This window comes from Mytilus trossulus, chromosome 1 (genome assembly GCF_036588685.1).
Source record: "Mytilus trossulus isolate FHL-02 chromosome 1, PNRI_Mtr1.1.1.hap1, whole genome shotgun sequence".
NCBI lineage: Eukaryota > Metazoa > Mollusca > Bivalvia > Mytilida > Mytilidae > Mytilus > Mytilus trossulus.
Window position 1 is genome coordinate 11,663,081 of NC_086373.1, and position 16,543 is coordinate 11,679,623.

Here is a 16,543-nt window from a genome sequence, read left to right on the forward strand (position 1 = left end):
GTGGTCAGGACTGTTGGACCACCACATTTTGAAGAATTCTGTAATGGCAGTGTAATCATAAGAGTCTCCTCCTTAATAAGGAACATGATGTTCAGTGTTTGTCGTTTGTTGATACGTTGTCATAAGTTTTCTCATTTCTCAATTTTTATATAGATTAGACTAGTAATTTTTTAGGCCCATTATAACTTTTGTTAAGTGTGAGCCAAGGCTCCATGTTGAAGGCCATACTTTGATCTATGGACAGTTGTCTCATTGGCACTCATATCATATATTCCTATATCTATTGAAAGATCTATCTAACATTATCCAATGTTGCTTTCTTTCTCTTATAATTATAACACAATTTGATAAATTTTATCATAAAGATTTATTTTTTGTTTTCTTTGACTGTTCCATCGCTATTGCATATGAATAAACCATTGTATTTACTACAACTCCTTGTTTTGTAAAGTCTGAAATATAAAAAAAAAAAACACTTTGTTATATTATTTTTTTTAATCCAAATATTTAAAGAAACAAATTTGTTTCTTATGAAGTCATAAATACGGTAAACAATACCAGTGTTTATTATCATTAGATAAATTTCAACACAAATACTGTAGATTCATTTATTTTCGTGGGTACCAATTTTCGTGGGTACCAATTTTCGTGGATGAAGGAAAACTTGCATGTTCGTGGACATTTAATTTCGTGGTTTTACCGAAGTCTTCACACAAGCCTTTGGAAAATTGGTCATTCATTGAACATTTAATTTCGTGATTCATCTATACCCACGAAATCCACGAAAATTGGTATCCAACGAATAATTGTGAACCCTCAGTAGGTATTAAATCCTACAAGTTACTTCATGAAGGACAGTGTTTATATACACCTTATATTATGTTCACTCAGCAATACATTGGTAAACAGGGAGTAGGTATCTGACAGATAGTGAACATACAATACAACTAATCAATGTCAATCTGTAAACAGGGAGTAGGTATCTGTCAGATAGTGAGCATACAATACAACTAATCAATGTCCATCTGTAAACAGGGAGTAGGTATCTGTCAGATAGTGAACATACAATACAACTAATCAATGTCCATCTGTAAACAGGGAGTAGGTATCTGTCAGATAGTGAGCATACAATACAACTAATCAATGTCAGTCTGTAAACAGGGAGTAGGTATCTGACAGATAGTGAACATACAATACAACTAATCAATGTCCATCTGTAAACAGGGAGTAGGTATCTGTCAGATAGTGAGCATACAATACAACTAATCAATGTCAATCTGTAAACAGGGAGCAGGTATCTGTCAGATAGTGAGCATACAATACAACTAATCAATGTCAATCTGTAAACAGGGAGTAGGTATCTGTCAGATAGTGAGCATACAATACAACTAATCAATGTCAGTCTGTAAACAGGGAGCAGGTATCTGACAGATAGTGAGCATACAATACAACTAATCAATGTCAGTCTGTAAACAGGGAGCAGGTATCTGACAGATAGTGAGCATACAATACAACTAATCAATGTCCATCTGTAAACAGGGAGCAGGTATCTGACAGATAGTGAGCATACAATACAACTAATCAATGTCAGTCTGCTGGTCAAATATCAAGTCATCCTTAAAACCAATACTTAAACATGAATCAACAACTCATTTGGTAAATTGTTTAAAAAAGTTTACATCATAATGAAAATGTGTACTATTTTTCAAATGTATGGAACCACAACTGCATGGTGAAGTACCTCAAACCATAAATTAACCTGACAAGGATGGGTGAACAAAAGGAAAATTTGATTGACACACACAGCCCTCCCCCCTTACTAGCAATTTGACATAGTTGGGGTGTAAATATTTGAAAGCATCTCTTTTTACATTGGACATTTTTTAAATATAGAACTATGTATGTGCTTACCATTTAATTTGTTCAGAAGTTCATCTGTAGGAATACATAACACTTCTATAAACTCTGAAACAGAATTAAAACAATGTAATATCACCAACAAACATTCATGAACACATCATTTACAATGAAACTTTCTCAGATTTTCTAGTAATGTGATAAGGTTGTATTCATTACTCTCCAAAAAATTTATTATTATTTTATAGAATGCTTTTTTGATAGAATCAAAAATGTTTGGGTATTGATCAATAAGGGGAGATAACTTATTGACTTCTTATTATTTGGTTTCCTACGTCTTAACCAAAAACAATCTTATCATGTATAACTATTACAAATTTTAAACTTTTAAAAACCATGACTGTAAGTGTGGGTTGAAAGATCTTCATTGAAATAAGATTTGCCTATGCTTTTATATCATCATCAAATATCATTAATTAACCATTAGTTGTTCCCCTTAATCTCACCTAATCACACGAAATGCAAAAGGTTCTTATAATGCTGATCAAATAAAAAACTTTAATATATTGTCAATCCAACCTACACTTACGTTAAAGGTTTTTTTTAATGACCTTGATTACCCTTGTACGGTCAGCCTACAGTGACTGATAATTTATCCAATTATATCACCCAGTTCAGATTCTTGTTATTGACTCACCTGACTCTTCTGTTTCCCACAAACAAATATGAAAAAAAGAAGATTTTTTTTTTTAAATATATGAGATTAAGCTACAAATATGTTTGAAAGTTTTGTTCACAAAATATAAAACTTAACTGTAAAATTTATTGATATGCACACATAATTTCTATTCATAATTTCATAATATGTACTCTAACTTTTTTATTTAGAATGTGACTTAAAGAGGTCTATGATCACAACCTTTAAACTTAAGTTATGTTAGAATATTTTCATATTTATAATGATAATATAGTTTGTACCTTGCAACTAAGTTAGATCAAGATACACAATTAACTTCAGGTATGCAGTAATGGTAGCTTTCTCCTCATTTCATCTGCCTTGTATCTTGAGGTTTATTAGCTTGGTTAGACTTAATGCATAAAAATAATGTCTTTCTAGTTGAGATGCTTATGATTCATTAGAATTGTAGCTTACTAACAATATTGGTATTTTACATAACAATAGTGTGCACCAATACCCGGGAAACAATTACGATTTCAAGTTTTTATGCTCATATTCTAAACTGCTCGTTTTGAAGCTAGGACACTTTCATATCTGAGTTTAAATTTTTGGAGTACTATTTTAGGTTGTGGAGAGTTATCTTAACTAACCCTAGCAATGGAATGTAATCTTACTAAGTAAATTAATGCTAAGATATAACAATAAACCAATTTTGGTCTCCTTTCATGATTACCAGATTTCTTCTGCAATGGATTAATTTGAGAATATATTTTTCATCTACAACAAATAATGCAAATTTACCAAGACTTGGTTTTATATGAACTTACCTAGTTTATTTTTGGGATGAATATTACTATCTATATCTCCATCAATCTGTAAAAACATATAATAAAGCATTATTAATTCTAATGACATCTTAAAGAGGTTTATTATTTACAAGGTTAATACTTAATATATGGAATAAAATTTAATTCGATTAAATTTAGTAAAACTCATTAAGATGTCAAACAACTACATGTCAGAATCGGTTCTTTCTGTGATAAACATTGTTACATAGGAAATCAACAGGAAATAAAAATTTCAATGTCATCTATGTTTGAATTGTTCAGAGACAGAGTGATTATTATTTCCACTCAGTAATCGTAATGAAAGAACATTTATTTTTTTCAATTCATGCAATCTAATTAAAAACCAATCTCTCATCGCTACTGTTTTCTGATATGTCGCATGGGAGATGTAACGAAACCCGCTTTGAGGTCACATGTGAGTGAACTAAAGTTATGAATTTATAATGATATGCAAATGAGTTGACGACCTATCAATAAGCCAATCAAAAAAGTTTATGAACTCTTTTGACTAACGATTTCTTCGTAAATAAAATGAGTTACATCCCTTTACCTCATGATAAACTTTCAAGTTGTGGAAGATTCATTTTCATTGGTCAAAAAGACACACCTACGAGGTCACTCACATGTGACCTCAAAGCGGGTTTCGTTAGATCTCCCACCCAACATATCAGAAAACGGCAGCGATGAGAGATTGGTTTTTAATTATATTGCCATTCATGCTTCCTAATTGTGTGTTCTCTTTACAGAAACCCAAATATCTTTTGTTTTTGTTGACTTATAAATCTATTATTTGTTTAACAAATAATAAAGTTAATTTTAATCTAGAATGAAATACTGTGCATGTTTTATAGATAGAGCATATTTTGGAATCATTTGGTATAATAGGTCTTTTTCTAATGATAGCACAGAAAGATAAACCTTGGTCCAAAATCTATCATACTTGTCTTGTCAGTCACAATTTAAGGGCCAGAACTTTTTCTCAATATGTATAGTCAGCAGTCGTTTTATCAAAGTTAAATAGACCAGCGGCAGATCCAGAAATTTTCATAAGTGGGGGCACACTGATTGCCTAAGAGGGGGATGTTCCCATTACGCTTCAGTGATTCCCTTTATACAACAAAAAAATTCCCAGAAAAGGGGGGGCCAGGCCCCTTCCCCACCCCATTCTAAATCCCTTTCTGTAGACGACAAATGGTGAAACATGGAATAAGTATAGTGCAAATCTAACAAAATTGGGACATTTTACTTTGAGATAAAAGAGTTTGAGATAACAAAAGTGAACTGTATTATTTACATGTACAGTGTTTAAAATAAGTATTGCTTTGGTATCAGTAAAACTTACTTCTGCTGTTATTAAATGGCAGGTTGTACCACCAATCCCTGGATCCAAACAAGTTACTGAAATAAATATACTACCGGTATGTATGTTGTGTTGATATTTAAATTTAAAGTATTGTCGTATGAAAGTAATTTTCAAAGATTTCCTTAAAGGAAATCTGTAGCTTAAAGGATAAACATGAAAAATATTAAAACTTTAAAATATTCTGTGGACACTTTCTGCCATACTTGATCCTACTTGTCTTTTCAGACAGCATACAAAAATGTGACTGACAACAATTGATCATTGGGATGTTGTGGTCATGGTAACCAAATGTTCATAGCACAAAGCACTTAGTTTTAAGTTTTGTTTTGTAAAAAATAACAGCACCAGTGATTTGGTGCATATACAAATTGAATTAATTAAATCATTGAATCATCGAGCAGAATGACAACATAAAAGAATATTTTTTATAATTACTAAGCACTAATACAACCAAAAGCAACATCTGCAGAGGCTTTGTTCATATAATAGAACCAGGAAGATACAATATATATTTTCTGTTTAACCACAGAAGGTACTATAGCAATTTGAATACTGTAAACCAACTAAATTTCGCGAGCGATTTATTTTTGTGATTTTTTTTTTATTAGAAAAATAACGCGAAATTAAATTGTTGCTAAAATGTATAACTTGTTCCCCATCAAACTTCATCAAGTACATAACAAATTTGCAAAATTAAATCCCTGTGAAATTGACTAGCTGGGGATACACATGAAATAAAGTATCCACGAAAATAAGTTGGTTTACAGTATAAAGTTAAAGTGACATCAATTGCCACCAATAGACTGCATAGAGGGGATTAAATTTTAGTTAAATAGGTTAAGTAGTTATGTAATATCTTTATTTTATATGCAAGAGCTGTAACTACATGAATGCCTTCAATCTTCAGTCTAAGCTTTCATTTTTTTTATATTTACAACAGCTTTTCTTATATTTACAACAGCTTTTCAAGTGATGGCACTGGGTTTCAATAAATACTTTCTGACTTATGTTTTAAAATAATCCTGTGTGACGTATGAATCTGGCACAAAAAAAAATACCTGGTGATTCATGTTTAAGTGTTCCTATGTAACCAGTTTCTTCCTTCAATTCTCTGAGACCACAAGTTGCTGCTGTTTCACATGGATCAATCAATCCTAAAAATTAACAATTTTTATCAATATTCTATGTATAAATATAAAACAAGGAAAAACTATTTGATTTTTTAAATACTGTGGATTCATTATTTTTTGTTGGATACCATTTTTTTGTGGAATTGAATTCTGATGTCAAACAAATCACAAATTCCTATTAGATATTTATGCAGACTTTGGCAAAACCACGAAATCAAATATCTACAAAAATGCAATTTCTCGCTACATTGAAGACCTGTTGGTGACCTTCTACTGTTGTTTTTTTCTATGGTCGGGTTGTTGTCTCTTTGACACATTCCCCATTTCCATTCTCAATTTTACAAAAAAAAGTTACCAGCAGGGAATTCCAGTGTGTAACCTTTCAATGGTGGTCTGTACTGTTTAACAAGGACTAGACAATCATATTTCAACATTCGTTTAAGTATGGCTATCACACATACAGCTGTAAAATATAATACATCATACATGTATCTTCAAACACACTCCATCAAATAAATTATTAACCAGAAACTGCATATCAAAAGTTGTAAATTTTTACAGATTTTCACAATAAAATAATTTATTCTCCAAATTTTTGTCCAAATTTCACAAAAAAAACTTTAATATGTATCAACATAATTTGTGTATTTTGGGGGAAAAGTTCAAGCAAAAATAACTTATCATACAACATAAATTTCGTATTTATAAACAGAATGATGGACATACTGAAAACATGTTGAGTAGTAGTGGTTAATTTGTGTGGTTTATAAGTGTCTTGTTTCTTGTTTTTTATATAGACAGTGGCGGATCCAGAGGGGGGGTTCCGGGGCTGTGCACCACCCCTTTATTTTTGCCGATCAATGCATTTGTATCGGGACATATGTTTTGCACCCCCCCTTTGCCCTGGGTTAGCACCCCCCCTTTCGAAAATTCCTGCATCCGCCCCTGATAGATTAGATCGTCAATTTTACCGTTTGAATGGTTTAAAACAAATAATATTTTGGATCCCTTTTATAAATTATAGCTTGCTGATTGGTGTAATCCAATGCTCCATTTTGAAGCCCTTACCTTGATCTATAATGGTCTACTTTTATAAATTGTGACTTTGATGGAGAGTTGTGTCACTGGCACTCATACCACATCCTGTCTTCCTATATCTATATACAGTTTTACCTATAGTGTACTGTGCATGCCAACTAGTCATTTTATGCTTGCTCAATTTATTAATTATTTCCCAGGGTGCTTGCTCAAATGTATAAAAAAAATCATGAGTTACTTAGGTGAAAATATCTTTCACTTTGAATAATTTGTTTTCTATAAACTCTTATTTCAGATATACATGTAAATAGCAATCTCATGTATCCAAAATCTCATATCTAACATTTTTAATTTGGTAATAAACTCATAATTACCATCTGATCCTGTCTGTGTAGTTGTCCTAGAAACAGCTTCCCAAGTTCTAGAAAAAAAATGATCTAACATGATACATTGTATGTCACAAGAGTGCACACGCTAAAATGTCTTGCCTTCATTACTTACCATTGATATCATGTTGGTAGTCATAACAGAAAGCTTTACTTCAACTATAATATAAACTTAACATGATCCAAGAAAATCAGGTTATTAAAGGTCATATAAACCAAACGAGAAATACATGCACACCTTACAATGATTCAATACACTAAGTAACAGTTGACCTATTGCTATAGTTTATGAAAAACAGACCAAAACACATAAACTTAACATTGAGCAATGAACTGTGAAAATAAGGTCAAGGTCAAGTTAGAGAATGGAAACAAAAAATGCAGCTATTTTTATGTTTATAAAGGGGCATAACTCAAGAACGGTAGTAGTGACTATAGCCAATTTTGAACTTAATCTGTATAATATGGTAATAAGCATTTGTATAAGTGACATGATGATTGGTTAAAGCAAACTTAAGTTAGAGAACAGAAACCTACTTTGTGATGTTTGGATGGACAGACAGACATGGTTAAATCTTAATGCCTGCTCTGCTACGGGGGGACATAAAAATATATAAAACAAGCCCAATTCAATTTTGTGAGTTAGTTACTGTAAATTCAGAAATTACTGCATGCATTTATTATTGTGATTTTGTGATTTTAGACTTAAATGCGATTTAATATTAATGTATTTCTTTGTCAGGTTAATTGACAACTCCATGTACAGGCCTGTAGCCAGGAATTTCAATAGGGGGGTTATTTGGACTCACAAACTCCGACTTTAACAGTCACAATTAGAACAGAACATTAATATCTGTGCTTAAAGCAGTGATATTGTTTGCCTTTAATTTATGGAGAATAAAGGCTTGATCCCATGGAGAAGAATCCCAATTTGAAAAAAAGGCTTAAAATTATCCCCAAAAAGACAATTTTATTCCCAAACAGTGCAGTCTCAGTAGTAATTGTGCATCAATACAAACTGAAAAACACTCATTTACACATTTTTCATGTTTAAAATTGCTATTTGTGCAGATTTGAGGGTCTTTTTATGTATCATCACTTTCAAAAAGGCATCTTATTTCAAAGCAGGGTTTGGCTCTTGAAAGGGGTCTGTAAATTGAAGTCTCAGTCATTTTCATGTTTAATACTAAATTTCCCAATTTGATGAAAAATACGCATATTTTCTCACTAAAAAGGGTAGAGGTAGTTTTGAAAAAACCAACAATATCACTGGCTTATTTGTTTTCAAGCCTGGCTACGCGTATGATCGTACTATAATGTATGTATGTTTAAGCTGAATCTTACTTATCATAGTTTTTTTTTTTACATAAGAAAACATTCTATATCAAATCTGTTTGGTAAATGACTGAAGTGTTATACTTAGATTTACCTTTCCTTTCCAGTAGGGTCTGTGTATGTGATCTAAAGTGTTATACTTAGATTTACCTTTCCTTTCCAGTAGGGTCTGTGTATGTAATCTAAAGTGTTATACTTAGATTTACCTTTCCTTTCCAGTAGGGTCAGTGTATGTGATCTAAAGTGTTATACTTAGATTTACCTTTCCTTTCCAGTAGGGTCTGTGTATGTGATCTGAAGTGTAATACTTAGATTCACCTTTCCTTTCCAGTAGGGGCTGTGTATGTGACTGAAGTGTTATACTTAGATTTACCTTTCCTTTCCAGTAGGGTCTGTGTATGTGACTGAAGTGTTATACTTAGATTTACCTTTCCTTTCCAGTAGGGTCAGTGTATGTGATCTAAAGTGTTATACTTAGATTTACCTTTCCTTTCGAGTAGGGTCTGTGTATTTGACTGAAGTGTAATCTTAGATTTACCTTTCCTTTCCAGTAGGGTCTGTGTATGTGATCTGAAGTGTAATCTTAGATTTACCTTTCCTTTCCAGTAGGGTCTGTGTTTGTGACTGAAGTGTTATACTTAGATTTACCTTTCCTTTCCAGTAGGGTCTGTGTATGTGACTGAAGTGTTATACTTAGATTTACCTTTCCTTTCCAGTAGGGTCAGTGTATGTGATCTAAAGTGTTATACTTAGATTTACCTTTCCTTTCGAGTAGGGTCTGTGTATTTGACTGAAGTGTAATCTTAGATTTACCTTTCCTTTCCAGTAGGGTCTGTGTATGTGATCTGAAGTGTAATCTTAGATTTACCTTTCCTTTCCAGTAGGGTCTGTGTATGTGATCTGAAGTGTTATACTTAGATTTACCTTTCCTTTCCAGTAGGGTCTGTGTATGTGACTGAAGTGTTATACTTAGATTTACCTTTCCTTTTCAGTAGGGTCTGTGTATGTGACTGAAGTGTAATACTTAGATTTACATTTCCTTTCCAGTAGGGTCTGTGTATGTGACTGAAGTGTTATACTTAGATTTACATTTCCTTTTCAGTAGGGTCTGTGTATGTGACTGAAGTGTAATACTTAGATTTACATTTCCTTTCCAGTAGGGTCTGTGTATGTGACTGAAGTGTTATACTTAGATTTACCTTTCCTTTCCGGTAGGGTCTGTGTATGTGATCTAAAGTGTTATACTTAGATTTACCTTTCCTTTCCAGTAGGGTCTGTGTATGTGATATGAAGTGTTATACTTAGATATACCTTTCCTTTCCAGTAGGGTCAGTGTATGTGATCTAAAGTGTTATACTTAGATTTACCTTTCCTTTCGAGTAGGGTCTTTGTATTTGACTGAAGTGTAATCTTAGATTTACCTTTCCTTTCCAGTAGGGTCTGTGTATGTGATCTGAAGTGTAATCTTAGATTGACCTTTCCTTTCCAGTAGGGTCTGTGTATGTGACTGAAGTGTTATACTTAGATTTACCTTTCCTTTCCAGTAGGGTCTGTGTATGTGATCTGAAGTGTTATACTTAGATTTACCTTTCCTTTCCAGTAGGGTCTGTGTATGTGACTGAAGTGTTATACTTAGATTTACCTTTCCTTTTCAGTAGGGTCTGTGTATGTGACTGAAGTGTAATACTTAGATTTACATTTCCTTTCCAGTAGGGTCTGTGTATGTGACTGAAGTGTTATACTTAGATTTACATTTCCTTTTCAGTAGGGTCTGTGTATGTGACTGAAGTGTAATACTTAGATTTACATTTCCTTTCCAGTAGGGTCTGTGTATGTGACTGAAGTGTTATACTTAGATTTACCTTTCCTTTCCAGTAGGGTCTGTGTATGTGATCTAAAGTGTTATACTTAGATTTACCTTTCCTTTCCAGTAGGGTCTGTGTATGTGATCTGAAGTGTTATACTTAGATATACCTTTCCTTTCCAGTAGGGTCAGTGTATGTGATCTAAAGTGTTATACTTAGATTTACCTTTCCTTTCGAGTAGGGTCTGTGTATTTGACTGAAGTGTAATCTTAGATTTACCTTTCCTTTCCAGTAGGGTCTGTGTATGTGATCTGAAGTGTAATCTTAGATTTACCTTTCCTTTCCAGTAGGGTCTGTGTATGTGACTGAAGTGTTATACTTAGATTTACCTTTCCTTTTCAGTAGGGTCTGTGTATGTGACTTAAGTTTTATACTTAGATTTACCTTTTCTTTCCAGTCGGGTATGTGTATGTGACTGAAGTGTAATACTTAGATTTACATTTCCTTTCCAGTAGGGTCTGTGTATGTGATCTGAAGTGTTATACTTAGATTTACCTTTCCTTTCCAGTAGGGTCTGTGTATGTGACTGAAGTGTTATACTTAGATTTACCTTTCCTTTCCAGTAGGGTCTGTGTATGTGACTGAAGTTTTATACTTAGATTTACCTTTTCTTTCCAGTCGGGTATGTGTATGTGACTGAAGTGTAATACTTAGATTTACATTTCCTTTCCAGTAGGGTCTGTGTATGTGATCTGAAGTGTTATACTTAGATTTACCTTTCCTTTCCAGTAGGGTCTGTGTATGTGACTGAAGTGTTATACTTAGATTTACCTTTCCTTTCCAGTAGGGTCAGTGTATGTGATCTAAAGTGTTATACTTAGATTTACCTTTCCTTTCGAGTAGGGTCTGTGTATTTGACTGAAGTGTAATCTTAGATTTACCTTTCCTTTCCAGTAGGGTCTGTGTATGTGATCTGAAGTGTAATCTTAGATTTACCTTTCCTTTCCAGTAGGGTCTGTGTATGTGACTGAAGTGTTATACTTAGATTTACCTTTCCTTTCCAGTAGGGTCTGTGTATGTGACTGAAGTGTTATACTTAGATTTACCTTTCCTTTTCAGTAGGGTCTGTGTATGTGACTGAAGTGTAATACTTAGATTTACATTTCCTTTCCAGTAGGGTCTGTGTATGTGACTGAAGTGTTATACTTAGATTTACATTTCCTTTTCAGTAGGGTCTGTGTATGTGACTGAAGTGTAATACTTAGATTTACATTTCCTTTCCAGTAGGGTCTGTGTATGTGACTGAAGTGTTATACTTAGATTTACCTTTCCTTTCCAGTAGGGTCTGTGTATGTGATCTAAAGTGTTATACTTAGATTTACCTTTCCTTTCCAGTAGGGTCTGTGTATGTGATCTGAAGTGTTATACTTAGATATACCTTTCCTTTCCAGTAGGGTCAGTGTATGTGATCTAAAGTGTTATACTTAGATTTACCTTTCCTTTCGAGTAGGGTCTGTGTATTTGACTGAAGTGTAATCTTAGATTTACCTTTCCTTTCCAGTAGGGTCTGTGTATGTGATCTGAAGTGTAATCTTAGATTTACCTTTCCTTTCCAGTAGGGTCTGTGTATGTGACTGAAGTGTTATACTTAGATTTACCTTTCCTTTTCAGTAGGGTCTGTGTATGTGACTTAAGTTTTATACTTAGATTTACCTTTTCTTTCCAGTCGGGTATGTGTATGTGACTGAAGTGTAATACTTAGATTTACATTTCCTTTCCAGTAGGGTCTGTGTATGTGATCTGAAGTGTTATACTTAGATTTACCTTTCCTTTCCAGTAGGGTCTGTGTATGTGACTGAAGTGTTATACTTAGATTTACCTTTCCTTTCCAGTAGGGTCTGTGTATGTGACTGAAGTTTTATACTTAGATTTACCTTTTCTTTCCAGTCGGGTATGTGTATGTGACTGAAGTGTAATACTTAGATTTACATTTCCTTTCCAGTAGGGTCTGTGTATGTGATCTGAAGTGTTATACTTAGATTTACCTTTCCTTTCCAGTAGGGTCTGTGTATGTGACTGAAGTGTTATACTTAGATTTACCTTTCCTTTCCAGTAGGGTCTGTGTATGTGACTGAAGTGTTATACTTAGATTTACCTTTCCTTTCCAGTAGGGTCTGTGTATGTGACTGAAGTTTTATACTTAGATTTACCTTTTCTTTCCAGTCGGGTATGTGTATGTGACTGAAGTGTTATACTTAGATTTACCTTTCCTTTCCAGTAGGGTCTGTGTATGTGACTGAAGTATTATACTTAGATTTACCTTTCCTTTCCAGTAGGGTCTGTGTATGTGATCTGAAGTGTAATCTTAGATTTACCTTTCCTTTCCAGTAGGGTCTGTGTATGTGACTGAAGTGTTATACTTAGATTTACATTTCCTTTCGAGTAGGGTCTGTGTATGTGACTGAAGTGTAATACTTAGATTTACCTTTCCTTTCCAGTCGGGTCTGTGTATGTGATCTGATTGAGTGACAACCATTTTCCACGTGAAATCTCCTGAAAAAGAGTATTCAATGAATTCTTTCACACTGGTCAATTCCATAACCTCTGTGCCTTTTTAGAAACACCCTTATATGTGGTAAAAAATGTATTGCTTCTAATGCAGCTTAAAACTTTAGATACTGTTAACATACAAATTTACTATGGGTTTACTTTCACTTCTTTTATATGTTCTTTAACTACAATATGATTGAAAATACAATTTAGTTTTTGGCTTCTAATGATGTTATATCAAAAGTTTCATGCGGGTTATAAATACATGTATTATCAAGGTTTATAATAAGAAGAGCGTCTGTTATTCAGGTTTACAATATCTCAATTTCAAATCAACCAATCCTGAATACTTTAAATTTAGAAATTATTGCGGTGTTTTTATTATTGCCCCCCTTTTTTTTGGACGATCAATGCATTTGAATGGGAGCATTTAGTTCTAACCCCCTCCTTTACTCAGGGTTGGAAACACCCCTTCCTCCCTTTTAAAATGGCTGGATCCGCCCCTGATGATGTACTGGGTTTATATATACAGTTTCTACCTCTGCATTGAACGTGATACAATATTTATCCACTCGAGACAGTTAATGGCCAAGTTTGGTTAAATTTGGCCCAGTAGTTTCAGAGGAGAAGATTTTTGTAAAGGTTAACAGACGACGACGGACCACGACAACAACACTTACAACGACGGACACCAAGTGATGCTAAAAACTTGCAAGTAAAGGGGGCGCAAAATGTTACAGTTTTTGGACTTAGGGGTCCCCAGAACCCCAATTATCCTGGGTAGAAATTGGAAATCCCCTCATGCCAACTTTAGGCAATGGCTGGATCTGCCTCTGTGTTATTGCGTCCCTTTGTGGTACATGATTGGAACAAAATATCTTGTACAATAATAATAATAAGTCCCATGAGATGAAGAGATGATGAGAAATGTTGGCTGGGATTTGACGAGGGAATGGCAGTCAAAAACAGTACATGTGTACCTCCTCCTTCACAAAACTACTCTTGCGTATTTCATTGTCAGTCATTTTCTTTCTTGCAACTGCAGATACTGAGATATTTCGAACTTTAGTAGAACTCTTTAAATGTCTATTGAGTAACTTCACACGTATTTGTTTTATAATATGAGGTACTGAAACCGAAACATGTTGTTGATAAACAATCATGACAGTGCTCGTAAAAAGGAAAGCCTAGATGGATTCCGAAAGAAAAAAAGTAGAAGTGGCGGGAAATTTAATTTCGGTATTAAAAAAAAGTAAATTTCGTAGAATATCTATCATTTTGAAAAAGTGTTTTATTTCATTATTAATTGTGCAGTTCCTTCTGAGGCTTCGAAATAAAGGCTAATTCTTTCAAAAACGTACATGGTTGAGATACTAAATCTCAGGTTGGAAGAACCTCTTCATAGCCTTAAATAGAAGATTCATATTTTTAACAATAAAGGATTGATCAAATATTAGACAATAATTAAGTATAGTATTTTTGACACAATCAGTCAATTTTTTTTTAATTGAACACTTAAAGCAAGGATTTGTATAGTATTACTATACAAATCCTTGCTAAAAGCAGACATATAATACAATAACTTTGATAATGACTCGATTACCCAAGAGATCAAGCGAGATTTAAATCTTGCCGTGTGAAATTGCGGGATTTCGCCCAGTTGCCAATCTCTTGTATTATATGTCTCTGCTAAAAGGTACGATAGGAGCTTAATATATACTGTTCCAAGGGTATGGCAAGAATCTTGATTCAGATTTTTTTTTGTATATATATATATATAGTGCATCAAATATAGTGAATCTAAGTCTTTTTCATACAGTGTTAATAAATTAAACAGATACCTTCAGATCTGCAATCAGCATCAAATTCTCCAAATAATAGTAATCAGTACCATAAGACGTTAATGAACTGAACTGAACTAGTACACATTTTTATCTAAGCCTTGAAGGGCCAGCTGAGGCCCATCTCCAAGTGTGAGATTTTCCCGCTGCATTGGAGACCCATTTGTAGCTTCAAGCTGTTATCAGCTCTTTGGTCGGGTTGTTGTCTCTAACATTTTCCCCGTTTCCATTCTCAATTTTATGGTATTTTTTAATCCTTAGTTACTGGCACATGCATATGTGATGGGTTAACTCTTTTAGAAAACATCCTTCGGCTCAGGGGATATAAACTCTAAGCCGGGAATGTCACAGTATATACCCTGTCTGAGACCTGAATAACATATAATATACCTGTATATATTTTCTGGTTGTAGTAAGCCCATTTATGTCATATTTGTTAACCGTAAATTGTTTTGTTATAAATAAGGCATTTAGTTTTCTCAATTGAATTGCTAATATTTTTCAGGTCGAGCCTCTTACAGCTGACTATACAGTATGGGTTTTTATTCATTGTTGAATCCCCTCTAGGTGTCTATAAATGTTTTCATTTCTTTATATAAATAAGGCCTATAATTTTCTCATTTGACATTGTCATTTTGGGGCCTTTTATAGCTGACTATGCGGTATGGGCATTGCTCATTGCTCGTTGCCTTACAGTGACCTATAGTTGTTAATTTCTGTGTCAATTTGGTCTCTAATGGACAGTTGTCTCATTGGCAATAATACCACATCTTTTTATATTAGCTTACTTTTATATGTACACCTTTCAATTATTAAAAATACCAAATAAGGTTGACCTAATGCTAATTGCATCCGAGATACTTGACAAAAAAAGCTTAACTTTGATTTCTCATCCATGAGGTCAGATGAACCCTGTCCAGACATGAAGACCTTGCTGTTTCCTTATACTAAATTAAGTTATCCTTTTACACACAAGTGAGAAATTCATATGAAATAAAATTAATAATTCTAAAATTCCAAGAAGGATTGACAAAGCTATTGATGTTTAAAAAGAAATTTACCACAAACTTAACAGAATGTCAAACACTCAACATAAATCATCCTGAACATTTATTATATTTGCTACTGAACATTAAGCTAAAATAAAAATTTTGAATCATAAAACTAAGTACAAACAAATTTTCAAACTTGCTTGAAGTTACTTCAATATATTGATTGATTGTTGTTTGTAACAATAAAACCAGATGCTCTGCAGGGCGCAGCTTTATACGATCGCAGAGGTCGAACCCTGAACAGTTGGGGCAAGTATGGACACAACATTCAAGCTGGATACAGCTGTGATTACATAGTTGACACAGTATAAGTTTCTGACAAAGAATGAATGTGGTCTAAAAAACTTAATTTTTTTTTTATCAATTCACAATGCTGTTGAATATTAATTCTCTCAAAAAAATTAAATATTTGAAGAAATTTTCTTTATTTCTGAAATCCGAAATGAGAAAAATTACCCCCCCCCCCCCCCCATTATTTTTTTCACCTCCTTCTTTCAATGAAAAAATGATCTCAATTCAAATTTCTAATGGAGTTTGTAACAATAACTTCTCATTTTAATAAATCATAAAATATTAAAATGTCTGAAATATAAAATGTCTGACATACAGTTAAGGTTAAAATTAATATTAATTAAAATAGTAACTTTTAAAAAAATAAA

At 33.3% G+C, this 16,543-nt stretch overlaps 1 protein-coding gene across 1 annotated transcript; it reads right to left on the minus strand.

Annotated features, from left to right (window-relative positions):
- Positions 1-324: 324 nt before the first annotated feature.
- Positions 325-14,201, minus strand: LOC134708226 (ADP-sugar pyrophosphatase-like). The gene is made up of 10 exons (XM_063569026.1): positions 13,972-14,201; positions 12,927-12,994; positions 7,290-7,336; positions 6,233-6,340; positions 5,806-5,901; positions 4,727-4,782; positions 3,364-3,409; positions 2,534-2,563; positions 1,912-1,992; positions 325-452 (listed from the first exon to the last, which is right to left on the minus strand). Exons 1-10 carry the CDS (start codon positions 14,152-14,154, stop codon positions 358-360), a joined length of 810 nt encoding a protein of 269 aa, XP_063425096.1. The 5' UTR covers positions 14,155-14,201; the 3' UTR covers positions 325-357.
- Between the last annotated feature and the right edge of the window lie 2,342 nt (positions 14,202-16,543).

Excerpts from the sequence above, each read along its gene's own strand:
- LOC134708226 (XM_063569026.1), bottom strand. The coding sequence starts at position 14,154 with ATGATTGTTTATCAACAACATGTTTCGGTTTCAGTACCTCATATTATA. Across the intron at positions 2,564-3,363 it reads TCATCCCAAAAATAAACTAG|AAGAGTCAGGTGAGTCAATA; the intron begins GTAAGTTCATAT and ends TGTGGGAAACAG. Across the intron at positions 453-1,911 it reads ACTTCTGAACAAATTAAATG|ACTTTACAAAACAAGGAGTT; the intron begins GTAAGCACATAC and ends TTTATATTTCAG.